This window comes from Halichoerus grypus, chromosome 5 (assembly GCF_964656455.1).
Source record: "Halichoerus grypus chromosome 5, mHalGry1.hap1.1, whole genome shotgun sequence".
Classification (NCBI taxonomy): Eukaryota; Metazoa; Chordata; class Mammalia; order Carnivora; family Phocidae; genus Halichoerus; species Halichoerus grypus.
In genome coordinates this window covers 33,804,206-33,823,169 of record NC_135716.1, presented here as the reverse complement: position 1 = coordinate 33,823,169, position 18,964 = coordinate 33,804,206, and the positions used below count along the sequence as shown (strand labels likewise).

The 18,964-nt window shown below is 47.5% G+C and overlaps 1 protein-coding gene across 3 annotated transcripts in view; it reads left to right on the top strand.

Annotated features, from left to right (window-relative positions):
• Positions 1 to 18,656, top strand: part of BAALC (BAALC binder of MAP3K1 and KLF4) — a 75,932-nt gene extending 57,276 nt beyond the window's left edge. For 2 of the 3 annotated variants that reach the window (XM_036120145.2, XM_036120148.2), the window contains 2 exons: positions 5,272 to 5,438; positions 17,315 to 18,656. In XM_036120145.2, coding sequence (XP_035976038.2) covers positions 5,272 to 5,438; positions 17,315 to 17,425 — 278 coding nt within the window. In that variant the 3' untranslated portion in view covers positions 17,426 to 18,656. Of the gene's footprint in view, positions 1 to 4,053; positions 4,221 to 5,271; positions 5,439 to 17,314 lie in introns of all 3 variants that reach the window. The other variant, XR_004925863.2, reaches the window with a different exon arrangement.
• Positions 18,657 to 18,964: the final 308 nt, after the last annotated feature.

Genomic DNA, 18,964 nt, shown 5'->3' with positions numbered 1-18,964 from the left:
GGGCAAAATTATCATCAGCCACGTGCTTAGGGCCTAAGCCCAGACGCTGATGAGCCAGAGTTTTCATCTGATGTGGCTTTAGGAGATTCTTCCCAAATAGACTGCTAGTGTCTTATACTTTGGTTTTCTGTCATCGAGGGTCTGACTTGCAGGTGGTTTCAATGACTTCGGACACTGAGATCACCTTCACCAAAGAAAGCCAGATGCTTGGGTTACAGAGGAGTTGCCCCTTGTCCTGCTCTCCACATGGCTTCCACTATCATTTTTAATTTCTCTGTGCTGACCCCCTCCCAGCTCCATTTCCAAAATAGCAAGAAACTGGCAAGAAGTCATCGGTTGCAAGTTCTCAGCAAGCTTTGGACACAGCTGTTTCCTATCTTTTGGCAAAGTCGGTGATTTGGCTTGTCTTCTGGATGGAATGAAAATTTTGTGAAGGATGTCAAAAAAAGACATACCCCAGGGGCACACAGATGTCTCTCAATTTCCTACTACAGAGTTCACTGTGGAAAGAAATATAGTTGGGCATTTTGCATGTAACCCTCAAAACTAGCATGAGCATCAGTTTCCATGTCAGGAGCCTAAAAGTGCAGTTTTTAGAATTCCATGTCTCAGAATCACTGGAAGTGGGTAGGGGTGGAGGGAACTTGTTAAACTGCCTACTCCTGGGCCCCTACTGAATCAGAAGTTCTGGGGGTTGGACATAGGGATCTGCATTTTATCGGACACCCCAGGTGGGTCTCATGCCCACTAAAATTTGAGAACTGCCTACTTCGGATTTTTTCTTTGAAGGTTATGTGAATACTTGCTAAGACCACAAGCTTTGGAAACATACAGAACCTGCATTAAACTTGTTTCTTCTGCTGTAAAATAAGAGTCACTCTCCCATCTTTCAGACTTGAGAGGGCTGGCATGGAGTAGAATTGCAGGTGCAGCTTAGGGTCTAGCACAATGCAGCTTTCACAACAATGTCCCCCTGCCTGGGGCACTTGGCACCCAGTAGGGTTGTCAGATAAAATTCAGGAATTTCAGAAAAACAACAATAATTTTTTTAATACAAGCGTGGCAGCAATGCTGAGGCCAGTTTCCAGGGTGTAGGGCTTCGGAGACCAAGCTCTATGGAGGGATTTGGGACATTGTGCTTGGATAGATAACCTCTGTGACTCAACATCCAGCCCTCCCAGAAAGTCTGAGAGCCTCCCCGAGCATTTAAATGAATTGCTTTCCTACTTTAGTTCCCTAGAGTCAATTTCTGTTGCTTGTAGCTGAGAACCCTGACCGATGCAGCATCTATAACTTCCTACTCAACAACTTGCCATCTGTCCTCTGTTCCTACCACTCTGAGCCTTCCCAGAAGTCACCAGGAGCCTCCTAATTGCATGGTCTCTCTAGCTTTTCTTGGTTCTGTACATTTTTTTGGTGGAGGAGTGTATAGAGGACACAGTGCACCCATGGCGACCCTGCGGGGAGGCAGCTAGGGGAACAAAGACCTGACCTCAGTACGCTATTCTAGACCCCTCTGCTCAGGAGCTAGTGGTACCCATTGGCAAACCCAAACAGAAACCAGTGGATGGGGGAGCCTGTTGACATGGTTTCTTCAGGTCAGTGTCCTGGGACATAGAACAGGGTAGGGAGGAGGGGAAAGTGAGTGTGGAGGAACAGAAGGAATATATCCGGCATGCAGGCTACATACACTGTCCTAGGTGGACGTGTGTGTTCTTTGGATCACTGCTCCCTCGGCTGCGCTGGGGTTGTGGCCTTACCAGCTCTGCCTAGTCAGCCAAGCCTCCCTCTCTTTGTACATCAAACACGCTGTGCTTCTGATGCGTGCCTCATGGCAAATAATTTCTCAACACTCTGGGAAAGGATTTTGTTTGTTTTCCTTAAGTTTGATTAAAAGCAAACGCAGGCTAACACCCCAAAAGAAAGATAGGCAAATGACTTGACAGTTTTAAAAAAGCCCCACACAATTAGCCAATAGGCACATAAATTATATGGTATCTCTAGTAAATCAGGAAGTGTAAATCCAAGCAGTGAGATACTTTATTTTGCCTCTTAAATTGGCAAAGATGAGAAACAAAAAAGAAAATATTCAGGGTTTGTGCAGGTTTGGGGAATATTGCCATTTCATATACTGTTGGCAGAGGGCAGTAGGGTAATTGGAGATTTAGAGAGGTAAATCTGGCGAAGTATTGCAAAAGACTTCACAATGTGCCTATCCTTTGAAATCTTGAAGTCATTGTTCCATATTTTCTTACATCCATTGGTTGTTGATAAAAAGTCTAATGTCAGTCTCATTCCGCTTTTTGTTTTTGTTTTTGTTTTCCTCTTCTGAAGCTTTTCTCGTTATTGACAGGGTTTGAATTTTCACTAAGCTCTATCTAGGTTGGCTTTTCTTTTCATTGGTCTTGTCAAGTTTTTGGTAGGCTATTTCAATTTGGGGTTTCACATCTTTCTTCATTCAGTTCTGAGAAATACTATTATTTCTGTGAATAACACTTCCCTTCATTTTTCTCTACTCTCTCCTTCTGGAACCAATCTTCGATTGAGGTTGTAATGTCTGGATTTTGATCCTGTGTTCCCAACGTGTTTTTCATACCTTCACTTGCTCCTTCCAGGAGAATCCCTAGGGCAGCTCATTCACTTGCTCTTTATGTTTGTCCTGCTATTCAGCTTCTCTACTGAGTTTTTAAAAATTCATTTCAACAGTTAAAATTATTATTTCAAATATCTTTAGTCACTCTTGTCCTTGTTTTGTGCTTACCTTATCTTCCCTCATTTTTCTGGGCAGATTAACTACACTTATTTAAGATTTTCTGCTACATACCTTATTAGCTACATTTCCTAGGGTCTCCACCGTAAAGTTTGCTGTCTCTCTTCTATGGTATTGGCCTTCTCCAAATGTTTGTTTATTCTTGTTTTGTGCTAATTTCTGTAACTGAAATTTCATGTAGAACGTCAGCTGCACCTACTTCTTTTAAGAAGCCCACTTGGAAGGCAGGGATGGAAACTATTGGCCTAACTCTTGGCACTATTTCCAGAGTCAGCCCTCATGGTGTGGATTTTCTCTTTCTCTTTCTCTCAGGGGTCACCAGCCCTTGAGAGTACTGCTCTTCTCTCTGAGGCAGGCCCCTCTCTGTGCTGTTTCTACTTACAACAGTTCTGACACCAAATGTGTGGGATTTTTTTCCCACCAAATCAACCAGTTCTCCAACTCTCCGGATACTGACTAGGTGTCCTACAATTCAGCTCAATTCTGACACCAACTACCTGGAGTCAGCACAGCCCCCACAGGTGAAGGGCTCAGTCCCACAAGACTGTCCCCCACTTCAGATGCCAGTCCTAAGTCCTAGGTCGCCGCCTGTACGTGTGACCAATCAGCTGTAAGTTGGGGTTCTTATATCCCCTCCTCAGGTTCAATAATTTGCTAGCATGGCTCACAGAACTCAGGGACACTTTACTTATGTTTGCCAGTTTATTGTAAAGGATATTATAAAGGATACAAATGAACAGCCAGGTGAAGAGGTACATAGGGCGTGGTCTAGAAGATTCGTAAGTGCATTCTGTTCCTGTGGAGTTGGGGTTTGTCACCCTCTTGGCACATGGATGCTTTTACCAACCTGGATGCTCCCCCAATATTGTTATTTAAGGGTTTTTTTAATTGGAAGTTTCATCATGTAGGCATAATCAAATGACTCAATTTCCAGCCCCATCCTCCTCCCCAGAGTTTGGGAGGTGGGGCTGAAAGTTCCAAGCTCTTAGTCAAGATTAGGTTTTTCTGGCAACCGGCGCCTATCCTGAAGCTATCAAGGGGACCTCCAAGAGTTGCCTCATTAGAATAAATGGCGCTCCCATCTCTCCTGTCACTCACAAAATTCCAAGGAATTTAGGAGCTCTGTGTCATGAACTGGAGCAAAGACCAAATGTTATAACAAAAGATGCTCCTATCCCCCTGTCACTCAGGTAATTACCAGGGTTTTTGGAGATCTGTGCTGGGAACTGGGGGGAAAGACCACCTATGTATTTCTTGTTCTGTCACAACATCCCACCTCACAGACCGCTCTGTGACTGCTGACCGGCCTCAGCTGCTGAGGAGTAGAATGACCGGTCCACCTGGTTGCCCTTGGCCCCCTGTAGCTGCTGCAGAGCTTCTGCCCGCTTCTGGTCTCCCACCTGCTCGTCCCGCTCATGCTTCCTGGGCCGCCTTTGCTCTGTCCAGTCAGGTACTCTTCAACCAAGTATTCCTTGATGTAGCCCTCTTGCTTTTCAGTGAGGCTATTTATTTAAACCTCATTCTATCATTTCTTGGCATTTGTTATGGAAGGAACATATGCTCAGTCCAACACCTGCAGGTGGAATGGTGTAAAAAACTGTATAACCTTCAAACCAGTGACTCCACTTACAGGAATTTATCCTAAGGAGGTAATTAAGAATATAGTTTTAAGGGGCACCTGGGTGGCTCAGTCCATTGACGTCAAACTCTTGATTTCAGCTCAGGTGGTGATCTCATGGGTCGTGAGATCAAGCCCCACATCAGGCTTTAAGCTCATTGGGGAGTCTGCTTGAGATTCTCTCTCTCCCTCTCGCCCTGCCCCTCCTCTTGCTCTCTCTCTCCCTCTCAAATAAATAAATAAATCTTAAAAAAAAAAAGGAGAAGAAGAAAGCTTAAAGCCTAAGGAGTTTCAACCACAGTGACATTTATTGTGAAAACAAATAACCAGCTAGAGGGGATTAGTTGGCTGGCTGGCTCAGTCGGTAGAGCATCCAACTCTTGATCTTGGGGTCATGAGTTCAAGCCCCACATTGGGCATAGAGCTTACTTAAAAAAAATTAAAAATAAATAAATGGTGACACATCTGTACAATGGCAAACTTATTGTGTGAAAACTAACAAGGCAGAATATTGAAAGGCATGGAAAAATGTCAAGTTTCAGGTTACAAAATTATTTTAAAGTCTCATTTTTGTTAAAAAAAAAAAAAATACACACAAAGGGGCACCTGGGTGGCTCAGTCAGTTAAGCGTCTGACTCTTGATCTCAGGGTCATGAGTTCAAGCCCCACATCAGGCTCCACACTGGGCGTGGAGCCTATACATACATACATACATATATATATTTAAAACCCCCCACACATGTTCTTTTAGGAAAGGGTAATTCGCATGGTGGGATTGTGGTGACTTATTTCTTTGTGGCTTTCCCCCCCACACGCTTGGGGATTGTTTGCAGCAACTGTCATGTGCAAGACTCCCGTGCCATCCTCTGCTTCTTTCCCCAAGGTGTGCTGGAAGATGGACTCTCCTCCAATGGTGTGCCCCGATCTACAGCCCCAGGTGGAATCTCCAACCCAGACAAGAAGATGAGCTGTGGGACCCAGTGCCCGAATCCCCAGAGCCTCAGCTTAGGCCCTCTGACCCAGAAACAGAATGGCCTTCGGACCACGGAGGTAGGTCACAGCCACAGAAGCCACTTGGTTCTGGAGAAACGGGGAGAAGCTTGCTTCAGAACAGGGCCACGCTGAGATGGTGCCCAGGAAAGGAGCAGTGACGGCTCCCCATGCCAATGGAGAGTCTTCTACTCCACCCATGGGAAAACTGTTGCAAAGGCAGGACCCCACCCTATTCCCATCCCTGCCTCGAGGGTTGCCATGTTTTGTTGAATCAGCAGAGATGGGCCCTTGCTGTCTGCTCTCTAAAGGAAGCGTGTGTTTGCTTAAATACAGCTTTGTTCGAGGATCCCTTCAGCACAGCTCTCACCATCTTCATACTGAGGATGGTACTGGGCACAGGAACCCGTCTGGGGCCAGGCAGTGGGCAGGGAAGGAGAGAGAGAAGACAGGTGTGGTAGGAGACAGGCCAGGCGTTTTTACCTCACACCCTCCGCCGAGGCAGGCAGTGGGAGCATCCCCACGGTGGTGGTGGAGGGGGGGGCTATCATTGCAGAATGTGGTGGCAGCATCACCCTCAGACTGTTAGTGTTGAAGAAGAGGCAGGGCTGTGGCATCACAGAGCCAGGGGGCCTCCTTTGGAGTCTTTCCTTTCTCCCAGAGCTGTTGTGGGGAAGTGCTCCCCCTGCTGGCCCTAGCTCCTCCCGCGGGAGAGACTGCCCTTAGTAGGCCCACCAGGGGTCGGCCTCCTACCTCTTCCTTCCTCCCCCACCTCCTCATCTGCCCCTTCCCCACCCTCCTCAAAGTCCACTGCTTACCTGATGCTGATTTTCCAAACCTACCCCCCCCCCCAACTCTCCCCTGTCAAAATTTACTGGTCCTGTCCCCTCAGGCCAGGGCCACCTGTTTCCTGATTCTACAACTGGTTCTTTAATGATGGAATTCTTGCTAGGTTGAGTGAGTTACCTCCCTAACCCTTGGTTAGAAAACTTGTTGCCAATTCAGCTTTAATGCTTGTTAACTAAGTGGCCTGGCAGGAACCACTTAATCTTTCGGAATCTCAGGTTCCTTATCCACACAATGGAAATAATAGCACAATGAGAGAACAGATGGGCCTGCTCTGTGTACACTGAGAAGTGTTGTGAGACAGGCAGTAGGGATTAGCAGGGGATGGTTAGGCGCACAGCACCCAACAGGATGGAATGAAGCACTGGGGGTAGCTCTTTAGACTCAAGAAAGACATGGAGGGGAGGGGATAGACTTGAACTTGAGGGTGGCCCTCTGAGGGTCCTGGATCACCTACTCGGCCTGTGCATGAGCTGGCCTTCTAGAGACGTGAGCATCATTGCCTGTCCCCCAAGGGTAGGCCCCACAGAACTATGCTCAAAAGCTGGGTGACTGCTTTAGCGCAGGCCTGACATTTGTTCCGGAGCCTCCTTCCCACGCATGTGCCCTCACCCTTTGAGTCAGGCTGGGTCCTGGTAGGCAGGAGGCAGCTTTGCCCGGTGTGTGGCATGATCCATACACTGGCTTCCTGCCCCCCCACCCCCAGCATTCAGCCCTTTAAAATTGTGCTCCGCAATTTACAAAGTGCTTTTAGGTCTGCTGGGGCATTAAATCCCCCCAAGAGCGCTGTAAAGTAAGCATCATCCCCAATTTATAGAAAAGGAAACCGATTCATTTGACTTATGACATGAGTTGTTCATGTAAGTGCTGGAGGCGGGTGCCACCCACCTCCAGCACTTGAAACAGGCTGCTATTATAAAGATGGAGCAGAGAGATGTGAACGGACTCTTTACTGAAGAATAAGGGATTGGTCCTTTATGGCCGCGGTAATGCTGCATACCAGAGCACACCAGGCTCAGTGGCTTCGAGCAGTCAGCTTTGGTTTCTCCCCTCACAATCAGTTGCAAGTTGAGTGGCTAGGCCTGACTTTCGACCCCAGGCTCCACGTGTAGTTCCAGCTGTTCCGTGTATATTATTTTGGGAATCAGGCCAGAAAAGCAGCATCTCTGAGGCATGTCTTCTCATGACTACAGTAGAGACCCAAGAGGGCAAACCCAAACTATCCGAACCCATTTCATGTCTCTGCTCGTATCCTGCCTGTCAACCTCCTCTTGGCCCAAGCGGGTCACATGGACAAGCCCAACATCAAGAGGGCAAGGAAGTACACACTGTCCCCAGTGGAGAGACAGCAAAGGATTAAGGGCAATCATGCTATCTACCACATAGAACGTACATTCAGAAAAACGCCCACATCGGGCGTAAGTGCAATGAATCTTTATAAGGCGACACACCCATGTAACCGTCATCCATGTGAAAACACAGAACATTTTCTGTACCCCAGAAATCTCCCTTGTGCCCCTCACCGTGGTGACTGGGATGTGCCCGTCACTGTCCACCCCTGCAGCCTACCCACTCTTCTGACAGCTAGCTAGATTCTAGGCCAGTTGTGCTTATTTTTTAGACGTTTGTAAATGGAACCATATGGTATGTGCTCTTTTGTGCCTGGCTTCTTTTGTTCAACATGGGCCTGGTGAGACTCATCTGTGCTGTTATGAGTTGCAAAGATTTGCTCATTTTCATTGTTATGTGTATCCCATTATGTGAACGTAACCATTCTATTGAAGGACACTTGGGTTGTTTCTGGTCTGGGGCTTCTGTGAACAATACAGCTGTTAACCTTTGTGTGCATGCCTGCTGGTGGACATTCATTTCTTTTCCGTATATTCCTAGAAGTAGAATTGCTGGTTCATAGGATGGGGATATATTCAACTTCTATAGATACTGACAAGTAGTTTTCCACGCTAACCAGCTTTACACGCTAACGAGCCGTAGATGAATTCCAGTTATGGAACATAAGAATTTAAAGCCAGGAAGTTGGGGCCCCTGGGTGGCTCAATTGCTTAAGGGACCGACTCTTGATTTTGGCTCAGGTCATGATCTCAGAGTCCTGGGATAGAGCCCCACGTCAGGCTCCGCACTCATCAGGGAGTCTGCTTGTCTCTCTCCTTCTGCTCCTCCCTTGCTCTCTCTCTCTCTCAAATAAATAAATAGATAAATAAATAAAATCTTTTAACAAATACATAAATAAAGCCAGTAAGTTGTGCTTAGTCTTCCTTAGGCCCGTGACAGCAGCCTTGCAGGCAGGCATAGGGCACTAAGCACTTTGTTCTATTATCTCACCCAATGCTCACAATGACTGTAAAATGTTGATATTGTCACCAGTTGACAGAGGAGAACGGAAACTCAGCGATGGCCGAGGGAAGCAGCCCCCGCACCACATACACACACACACACACACACACACACACACACACACACACACGGTGGGGCCCCCCTGGAGGCGGGGGGGGGGTGAGGAGCTAGCCCACCTGACCAGCACATCCCTGGGAGCAGGTGGTACCCGCTGATAGGCCATCCATGCAGGTTGTTTTCACAACCCGGGGAGCAATGGCTGTGGTGTAGCCACTTCCCAAACAGGATCAGGGAGCAGCGGGTTTCGGTTCTGAGTGTTCAGACAGTTGCTCAAGGGCATCAGTGGTCTTTGTGTCCTGGGATCTCACCAGCCGCCAGACGTCTTGCGCCCCCCCAAAAGCCATGGCAGAGGTTCTTCTACCCACAGTGGTGGTTCACAAGCCAAGCTTACCTCTGATTGAAGCTCCCGTCAGCAGCGCTATCTCGTCCCAACACAGCTCTCGGCGGTGAATCTGCTCAAGGAAAATCATTTTCTTCCTAAACCCTCCAGGGCCTTTGACATACCTCTTCCTCGCTGCTCCCCTATACTCTGGGCCAAAGCTTCCTGCCTTTTCAGTGACTGGCTCAGGCAGTATCCACTCGCCTCTTCTCTCTTCCTCTCCCCCCCAAGATGACCTATTACCATTTCACCGCGTTCCCCTGTATGGCATCCGGCCACCGGGCTGATGGCTTTGGGCACTTTCTAAGAGCTGTCTTTCTCCAGAAGAACCCATTCATGAAGCATGCATCTTTATGCACCTGCCTACATTCCGATGTAGAAAACAGGTCTGCGTGTTAGAGGCAATCCTTGCTAGGCCTGGAAAAGTTCTGCTCGGTTCCTATAAGCACTCCTTGGATTCATTCGTGTCATGTTCTTCCATGGAGGGCCATCGAGGTGCCAGGCACTGTTCTGATGCCAGGGACCCAGGGGTGGAAAAGGAACACGTGTCCTGTGCTCTGAAGCGACTGCCAATTTTAATGGGGCTGAGGCTGGGGGGGGTCAGATACTACAGAATACATGAACAAGGGCTTCACCGATTTGAAGCAGTGCTGTTTATTTCAAGGAAATAAAAGGCCATTAATAGGGGATGGCAACTCCTCCCATTAAGGTAGACACCTCCGCACACGTCGCCCTGCTTTCTGGAGGGCGCTGGGGACAGCTAGTGGGGCTAATGGCTGTGGGTAGCAGCATCTCCTGCTCTGAGCCCCTCGCCACTTCATGTCCCAGCAGACAGACCATAGCTTCCTTCTTGCAATCCCCTCGGCCCCTGTCTCCCGCCTGGTGTGAATAGGTGCTAACTAGCGAGAGGAATGTGACGGTAAGGATATTCGGCAAGTTGGAACTGTCTCGGTGGAGAGCTCTTTCTCTTTCTCTACTGTGTGTTGGGATTCCTTCCAGTCCCTCGGGACCTTCCTGATGTCTCAGCATCTGAGAAATCCTTGACTGGGTCTCCTTCCCCCAGCCTCTTCCCTGAGCTTGACAAAAACCCAGGAGCAAGTCCTGTAGCTGCTCTTCTGCCCTGCTAATTAATCGTTCAGGAAACTCTGGGCTGCCTCCAAACATTTGCTCTCCAGGCTGAATGTGCCGTTTCCTCAGCCTTAGGACTCCTGTTTTTCTCCCCCAGAACTATCTCCTCAGGTATTCAGCTAAGGTAGAAATGTATGTGTGGATACAGCTCTGAGCAGATGAAACTTGAGTGTGTGGCTGGCCTCCCAATGAGCCCGCATGTCTTCGGAAGCTGCATCATTGTGAGTTACTTTATTATTCTTGACAAAGGGGCCAGACCGTGCCGAAGAACTCCACCGATGTCCTGACTGGTTCTCAGCAGAGGAGCTTCCTCTTTCTGCTCCTGCCCCCACCCCCCCCCGCCCCAACCCAGTGTCTGACCGGTGGCCAGCCTCGGTCCAGTCCGGGAAAGATGGACTTCGGCCAGAAATGGCTGTGGCCAAAGAGGGAGGCCTGCTCCAGAAAGGAGGATAGGATAAGCCCAGAATTTCTCTGGGGTGGTGGTAATAGGAGATATATGAGAAGTGTTTGGAAAGTAAATATGAGTTTCTCCTTGCAAAACAAAAACATGCCATTAGAAGGAGGGAGAGGGGCGCCTGGGTGGCTCAGTTGGTTAAGCGATTGCCTTCGGCTCAGGCCATGATCCTGGAGTCCTGGGATCGAGTCCCATATCGGGCTCCCTGCTCAGCGCGGAGTCTGCTTCTCCCTCTGACCCTCCTCCCTCTCATGCTCTCTGTCTCTCATTCTCTCTCTCTCTCAAATAAATAAATAAAATCTTTAAAAAAAAAAAAAAAAGGAGGGCGAGAACAAAAGAAACCATTAAGGAAAACCAGAGAGGGAGACCTGTCAGAAGGGCACTTTGATGCACATTTTCGTTTGAGCCTGGGAAAGGAGGGAATTTAGCAGTATAGGGATGTGGAGGGGTGTGTGTGTGTGTGTGTGTGTGTGTGGTGATTTCACTACCTCCATATTTGCAGCTATCTATCTGCTGGCTGCCACCTTATATACATGAAGAATTGCAAGACTCACTATTCATCTAAGGGTCTGTAGAAACACCAATCCTACTGGAAGACTCTCAGGGCAGAGACCTCCTTATTCGTTATTCCCTTGCCCCCTGAGCCTACTTCAGGGTTATGAATCTAGTATGTACTCACTAACTCCTTGGGACCTTCCTGACATCTCAGCATCTGAGAAATCCTTGACTGGGTCTCCTTGATTGAATGAGGCTGGCCTAGAACTTCACTAGGATTAGAAAGTTTTCCCACAGCACCACTCCTACCCAGCGCCACCATCATATGATTGATGACTGTACTGTGGGATCCCCAGTACTTTTCTCAAGCAGGTTCTGCTGCCTTCCTAGTGTTTGATCTACCTGAGGTTCAAGTTGAAAAGCAACAACTCCTTTTGGCACTTGCTACCAGATAGATCTAAACCCCTATGCTGAGTAGCCTAAGTGAGTACCATGCACGAGGCTGTGGTCGGCACAGGATTTGCTCCAGGCTTGGGGGGTTCTGGAGAGTTTTGCCTGAGGCATAACCTGACCCCTGCCTTGGGAGCCTAGCATCCTGGCCCTGGGTGGAGTTGCTACGATCAAATGTTTCCTGATGACCTCGAATGAATGCCATGAAGCAGCAGCAAGTAAAATCACAGAATTCAGGAATAGCTAGACGTTAGTTGTTATCTGTTTCCCTTTAATGGGGCTTGACTGAAAAGAAGAAAAATGTCTTGAGTTGCAGCTGACAAGGCTCAGTCTTTAATCTTTTGGGAAGGAAGAGGGGGGAGCTGATATTTTCAGTGTCTGCCATGAGCCAAACACACTGCATATGGCATCATCTTTACCCCTCACTCTAAGGGGGAAGCAGCGTTTCCCACTCGGGAAAACAGGCTCAGGAAGGTTAGGTATTTGGCCAACATGGCCCAAGGAATAGTGATGTGGCTCTGTTAGACTTAAAACCCAGATCTGTCTGCCTCCAAACCCCATGTTCTTCCTTCCCATTACCAAAAAACAGTGGAGAATTCAGAGTAAGCTTTGGCAGAGTTGTGGGAGGCTGGATGTGGGACCTGGGTCCACCATCTTTAGTTCAACCCACCGTCTTCATTGACATTGGCCTTGGGCAAATTATGTTGGCTTGAGTGAATTCCCCTGTCTCATTGGGAAAGGGAGTGCAGTACTATTTCTGGCTGTCTCTCAGGGATGGTGCAAGAAACAATCAATTGTAAGCATAATGTAAATACTGTATGAAAGTTCTAGGGCAGGGCAAACAGGTGTGCTATTCCCAGGACATTTTTTTGTCTTCTTTCTGAAGATTTCTTTTTATACATGTGCTCATCAAGTTATTTGTTGGGTGTCTATTATGTGGTAGGCACTAAATTATATTCTGGGGATATATTCTGGTGAATGCAACACACTGGGTCCCTACCTTCTTGAAGTTTATAATCTGATGAGGATGTAGAAAATATGCAAGTAAAAAAGCAAATACATAATCCAAACCACGGTTAAGGCCAGGAAGGAAGTAAAGAATACTGGGAGAGAGAAATCATTAGCTGTGTTACCCCTGGGAAAAGCACAAGTGTGGCCAGAGCATAACAATGCCTTTCATTGTGCCTTCTCTACTCTTTGAATTTCTTTTACTATAATTCTGTATTGATTTTATAAATAAAAAATACAGTTATAGAAAAATCGATGTCTGCTAAATCATAATCTCAGTAAGCCTTGCTTATCTTTGTTGTGTGTGAGGAACTGTGAAAAGGTTCAGATGATCCCGTGTTAGGTATAGATGTATTTGTGGAGTCAAAGTAAAGTTGAGAACATCTGTGTTCCCATGTTGGGGGGACGTGAGAAATGGTGAGCAGACTCAGCTGCACCCCTGAGTCCAGGCACACTGCCCTTACTTCCATAGAGAACGAGCTGGGTCGTCGACTTCTAAAACCCCAAGAGAAACAGGTTCATCTGGGTTCGAGGCTGCCAGGAAGTTATCACGGTCAATCTGGTTACCCTTGAGAAACGGCAGCCGATAAATTACTTTTAATTAAAGAGGCAGCCTCAAGAGGACTAAAATCCATGATTCATAGAGTTCTAAACCTGCAGAAATGCAAATGAGGCAGAGGGAAGAAGAGAAAAGCTGTAAAGCTGAGTGAGAAACAAGAGGTGGCCCATTAACAAGAGTCAGTGGTGATAAAACTCACAAAGCAAGAATTTTAGAAGTGGGAGAAGGATTGAATGAGCAGAGAGCCACAGAAGAAAAAGGTGCCAACTAGGTTTCTCTCATCACTGAGTTGCAAACCAGGAGATTTTTTTTTTTTTAAGCCAGTAATTGCAAATGGGACATGTTTTCTTTTCCTGTAGTTAAATAAAGGGAGTGGGCTGTGAAATAAAAAGGTTTGGCTGGCTGAGAAGCACATCATAGGGGAAAAGGCCTCTTCTACACACTGTCTGAGGAACTAAATAGGAAAATTGTTCCGTGTATCCCGATAGCTCTTCTCTTGTAGGAGGGCAACGCAACTTCTCAAGAGGGCTTCTAGAGAAAATAACGTGGCATTGTAGTTCTCTTTCTCCCTCTCATTTGGGCTTGAAATCTGAGATTTCCAAGTTGTACCTAGATTCCAGCAACGACCCCCCCCACCCCCGAATGTCTGCATTGCTCTTTCATAAGGCACTTGCAAGAGAATGCCTTGTTGTTCTGTTTAACTTGAGAGAGTTCATACAGCGTGATTATTTGAGAGTGGACTCGTTTATGGCTTAGAGCCTGTAGCCACCACGGGAGTACAGAACTTCAGTTGCCCTTTATCCAAATGCACACGGCGCAGGCTTACCGTGGGTGTTGTTTAGAAGAAGCTGCAGCAAGACCCATAGTTCTGGTAGAATAAGAAGGTTTGCAGTTGAAATTTAGAATGTTTGACATCATCATTTTGCAAATAGAATTAATGGCAGCTCTGACTGGACTGACCGACCATCCTGGTTTGCGGGGGCCTGAGCAGGTTCCCAGAACGGACGACTTCCAGTTTTAAAACGGGCCAATCTTGGGCCAGCTGGGAAAAGTTGGTCACCCTATTAATGCTGAGTGACATGCTTAATTCTCTCAAAAAGGCCCACAAAGAATCAGGCATTAGTGCCCCGTGTTTCAGGTAAGGGAACTGAGGCTGAGAGGCTAAAGCAGCGTATCTTGCAGCAGCTAACTGGTGACAAAGCCTTGCCCTAAGGCGAGCTCTGTCTGGCCCCAAAGCTTGTGCTCTAAATAATGCCACTTTGGATGGGCTCTGGATATCCAGATTTAAGAAACTGCAAAAAGAAAAAACAGAAATTGCTCCGTTGTTCTTGAGATTAAAACCATACATATTCTGTGGCTGTTCTGGGAGTGACTATTGTGTAGCTTTGGACGCTTAAACAGGCAAGGAAATGAAGAATCATCCAACTATTGAATTTTTGCTTATATTTTTAAGCTTAGAAAAGCAGACTAAAATATAGAACAGAGCATTTTCTGTGTATAATCTTTAATAACCTTTTGTGAAATCTTGCCAGGAACTCTAAAGAAAAGCAGTTATACTGTTTGGAAAGTTTACATTTCCATTCTGGAAAGCTCTCTTCCTGCCTACCGGTTTGAGGGGAAAGCTGCTGTCAACTTGGCTCATTTCAAATAAAGCCTCTGTGTCTCCATTCCATGCCCTGTCCTCAAGGCCTGTATGCAGCAACACCCGGAACGCAAATCAGATGGAATCGGCCTCCTAATTGCCGCACTTTTCTTTCTTTAGGAGACAAAATTGGTTGTGGGACTTTAGGAGTTCTCTGCTTTTAGGGAAAAATAAACCCATCAAAGTCACTGCTTACCCTGGTGCCAGTTCAGGCTTGGAAGAGCTGAGAGTAAGACTAAGTCCTTAAAACAGCATCGACTTCTGGTTGTTCAAACAAGGGCGCATTGACAAATGCAGTGTGCTCATTCATTCATTCATCCACTAATTCAACCAAACTTCAATAGAGAGCCTGCTCTGTCTCAGATGGTGCCAGGCACTGGGAACATGAAGAGGAGAACAGTGAAGTCCTAGCTCATGACATCAACGGACAGGACTAACATTGCATATAGACAAAATTATCCCCTAAACGCCCCTCAGATCACCCATAAAGTATTCTTAGGTCAGGTTCCCTAGAAGCAGAGCCCAAGATGAGGATTCTTGTGCAAGCAATTGATTGAAAGAGTAGTCTCAGGTGAAGCCCATATGGTAGTAAGGGAAGCAGGAGGGGCAGAGGACCCAGTTCAGCCTTATATGAGCTCTGCTGAATCCCACATGGAGCCTGATCCCACAGGGGCTCTGGAGCATGAAGATGCCATAGATTTATATCCCCTCAAGGCAAAATGGCCAGCCTTTTGTATCCGCAACAATCAGACATTGGCTTTGGGCTGTCTCCAGGAATTAGTGTGTGACCTCTGTCGCATTTCTGAGCAAGGTGGCTCTGATCAGATGAGGGCAATTTTCAAAACATGGGTGCTGCTGTGAGCAGTTAGCTGCCAAAACTCACAGCAGTTGGGGGATGGATGCAGCAGGCATGTAAGAGAATCTGGAAGGGGCATCCCAGCAGCTACTACACAGGATTTATGTGACAGGTTACAAACTACAGATCATTTGTTAGTAAATCAAACAGGCCAATTTCTTTTTCTCCAGTGGCCCCATAGTCCACCATGTCTTTGGATGCAGTACAGATAAAGTAGTTGTCTTGTATTCGGGGGTCATATTATATTAAGAATATGCATTTATCGACACTCACACCCAGCATGGGGAGATGCTCACGCCCTGGGAGATGCTCCCTCAGATCTGAGGCGGACCGTGTTTTCCAGGAGGCAGACGTTGAGATGTCATTATACAGGATGCTCATCGGGCATCAACCACTGTGGTGAGGACGGATGGAAGCAGGAGTGGCCAGACGGAGGAGGTGAGCCAGCCAGATGCAGGCTGAGCAGCAGCTGCAGCTGACCCCGCCCCGTGGGGACCTCTAGAGCCTAGCGCCTTGTCAGAGCTGGCCTGCTTTGTGTCCAAATGGCCAGGCCTTTGTACCCCCGCATTGGGCCACCCTGGCAAGGGCAGGACCCGGGGGAGGTGGCTTTCTGCAGCTGAGCACCCCAGGGGGATACCTGGAAGTTATTTACTGACTACGCTCCCAGGAGCTAGGTACCAGGTCCTCCTGGACTGGGGATCGGGCGGCACCTGTCTGTCCATCACTGTGGGGGCAACTCCTGTGACCCCTCCCGCGCTCGCTCCAAGCAGTGGAGCAGAACGGGCACAAAATCATTCCCCACTAGTTAAAGTTTACTCTTGAGGCGGGACACATGTAGTTGAAGAACCTACAGTTTAGTCAGTGCTTTAGTATTTAATATGAACTCTGGACTTTTATCATTGGTTTATCTTTACTTAGAAGTGGATAATCTATCTTACTTTCTGCTTATTATACTTACTAAATCTTTTTGTGGTCATTTTTTTTTTAGAGTTTATTTATTTGACAGAGTGAGAGACAGCCAGAGAGGGAACACAAGCAGGGGGAGTGGGAGAGGGAGAAGCAGACTCCCCTCTGAGCAGGGAGCCCGATGCGGGGCTCGATCCCAGGACCCTGGGATCATGACCTGAGCCAAAGGCAGACGCTTAACGACTGAGCCACCAAGGGCCCCCTTGGTCATTTTTTTTTAGTGACAGGCATTATGCTGAGTCCCTTAATGCATGACCTTATTTAATCCTTACAATAATCTGGTGAGATAGGTACTATTAATATTCCCTATTTTACGGATGAGAAAACTGAGGGTTAGGTTAGAAAAAAACTTGCTCATGGTGGAATTATCTAGTCAGCGTTTGAACCACAAAGTCTGTCTGGCTCCAAAGCTCCACTCCTTCACTGCTTTACTAAAGCTAACTGTGAAACCTTCCACACTACCCCTTGATGGACCTTAGCGATTAATGCATTCATTCCGCAATGTTTTACTGAGCATGCCTTATGCCAGGCTCTGTGCTAGGTCAGTATTAGAGTTTCAGCAGAGAAACCTCTGAAAAGGAGTATATATGCATGTGTTCTCGTGGGTTCTTCTTCCTGCCTCTGTGTGTGTGTGTGTGTGTGTGTGTGTGCACACGCGCACGTTTATGTAACAATCTCAAGAGATGAATGCAAATTTGAATATTTTCTACTAACTCAATTCATGATGTTAAACTTTAACAGGCTAAAAGAGATGCTAAGCGAATGTCTGCAAAAGAAGTCACCATTAACGTTACAGACAGTATCCGACAGGTGGACAGAAATCGAAGAATGGCGAAGAACTGTGTTAACTAGCAGAGTGTTCTACTAGAAGGGCGGACGGACTTCTTTGGTGCCCTCCACATGCTGGACCCCATTAAGGACTCTCAAAGAAGTGGGTGGCCCTTGCTGGGTGTGAAGAATGCTGCTGCTTGAGACACTCTTACCTGGCAGGCCAGTGGCCGCCTGGGCTTTTGGGACATTCTCTGCCTCCTACTTACCACGTTGATGAATTGGCACAGTACTTGCATAGGGTAATAAGCTGCAAATGTGCAGTTTGCCTCTTTGCAACTCCTGCAGTGTGGTCTGATGGAAAAGTGGTGAGCGAAAGCCACAGGTGGGTGATGAAACAGAGACAATAGGAGTAGGTTCCCTGGTGAGAGATGCTCACGTGGGTTCTGAGCTCTCCTGCGCGTGGTCGTGTGCGCTGTTGCGGGCCAGCTAGTTCTTTCATTCGTTCCTTCGGAATACCGCCAATACCGCCATCAGAAAGCTTACCGTGTTCACTTAACAGCTGTCTTTCACCCAACTGCAAACCCAGATATAGGAGAAATCACGAACCAGGAAAACTCCCGGCTCTACTTGTTTCCTTAGCTCAGTAGGAGACAGATTCAGATCCCCTGTCACACAAACTAACCCCCCCGACACCCACAGCGTGTTTTGGGAGCTCTCCATGAGGCAGTCACACCCATTTCTCATCTGCCTTCCATGTCCGCCCCCCATACCGGTGTCCACGTCAGCCTCCGTACCACAATACCGCGGTCACCGTGGTCCACGCACCCAACCTGGGACGCCCTTCAGGGCTCAGCCAGACACCGCATTTACAGAGCTTTCCAGGTCTCTCTGCTTGTGCTCTTGGTGTTTGTTCTCTCCAGTTGGGTCGTTTGCAATTGTTGATCAAAGCGCGGACATAGCTCACAAGAGGGCGATGATCCAGAACCCACCAGCAGCACACACGGCTTCGCTCTGGCCTCTCGACCACGGCGCCAGGACTGTGCCATGTGCTGTCTCTGAAGGAGCTGCTTTAGGAAGCCCGGACCTGGTTGCTGTGCATTCACGTTGACGTGAGACTGATGCGCCCTGTGTTAGACATCGGAGGTGGGGAAAATGTTCTTATCTAACATTTCTTTAAACATGTTCAGGTGGAAGTACTCCCTCCAAAGTAATGTAACATGATTTTTAAAGGACTGTTAACATAGCCTGGATTGGGAAAGGTAGGACTAAAGATGTACCAGACGGTACCAATAAACTCCGTGTTTAGCAGAAATAGGCAGCCTGATGGTGTGTTTATGTAATATGGTCCAGAGAATTGACGTGCCTAGATTACAATTTAGAAACAGCCTCATGACCTGCCAATTTTGTTATTCCTCAAACACAGGAAAATAGTGCCCGTCCGTCCGTCCTTCCTTCCTTCCTTCCTTCCTTCCTTTCTTCCTTCCTTCCTTCCTTCCGTAGACTGTGTATTTATCCATTTAACATTAAATACCAACCCTGCACCAGGCACCTTGCAGATGTTGAGAGATTTGGAGTCTGGCCGGTCACACTTGTATATCCTGACTCTAACAGTGGACTTAA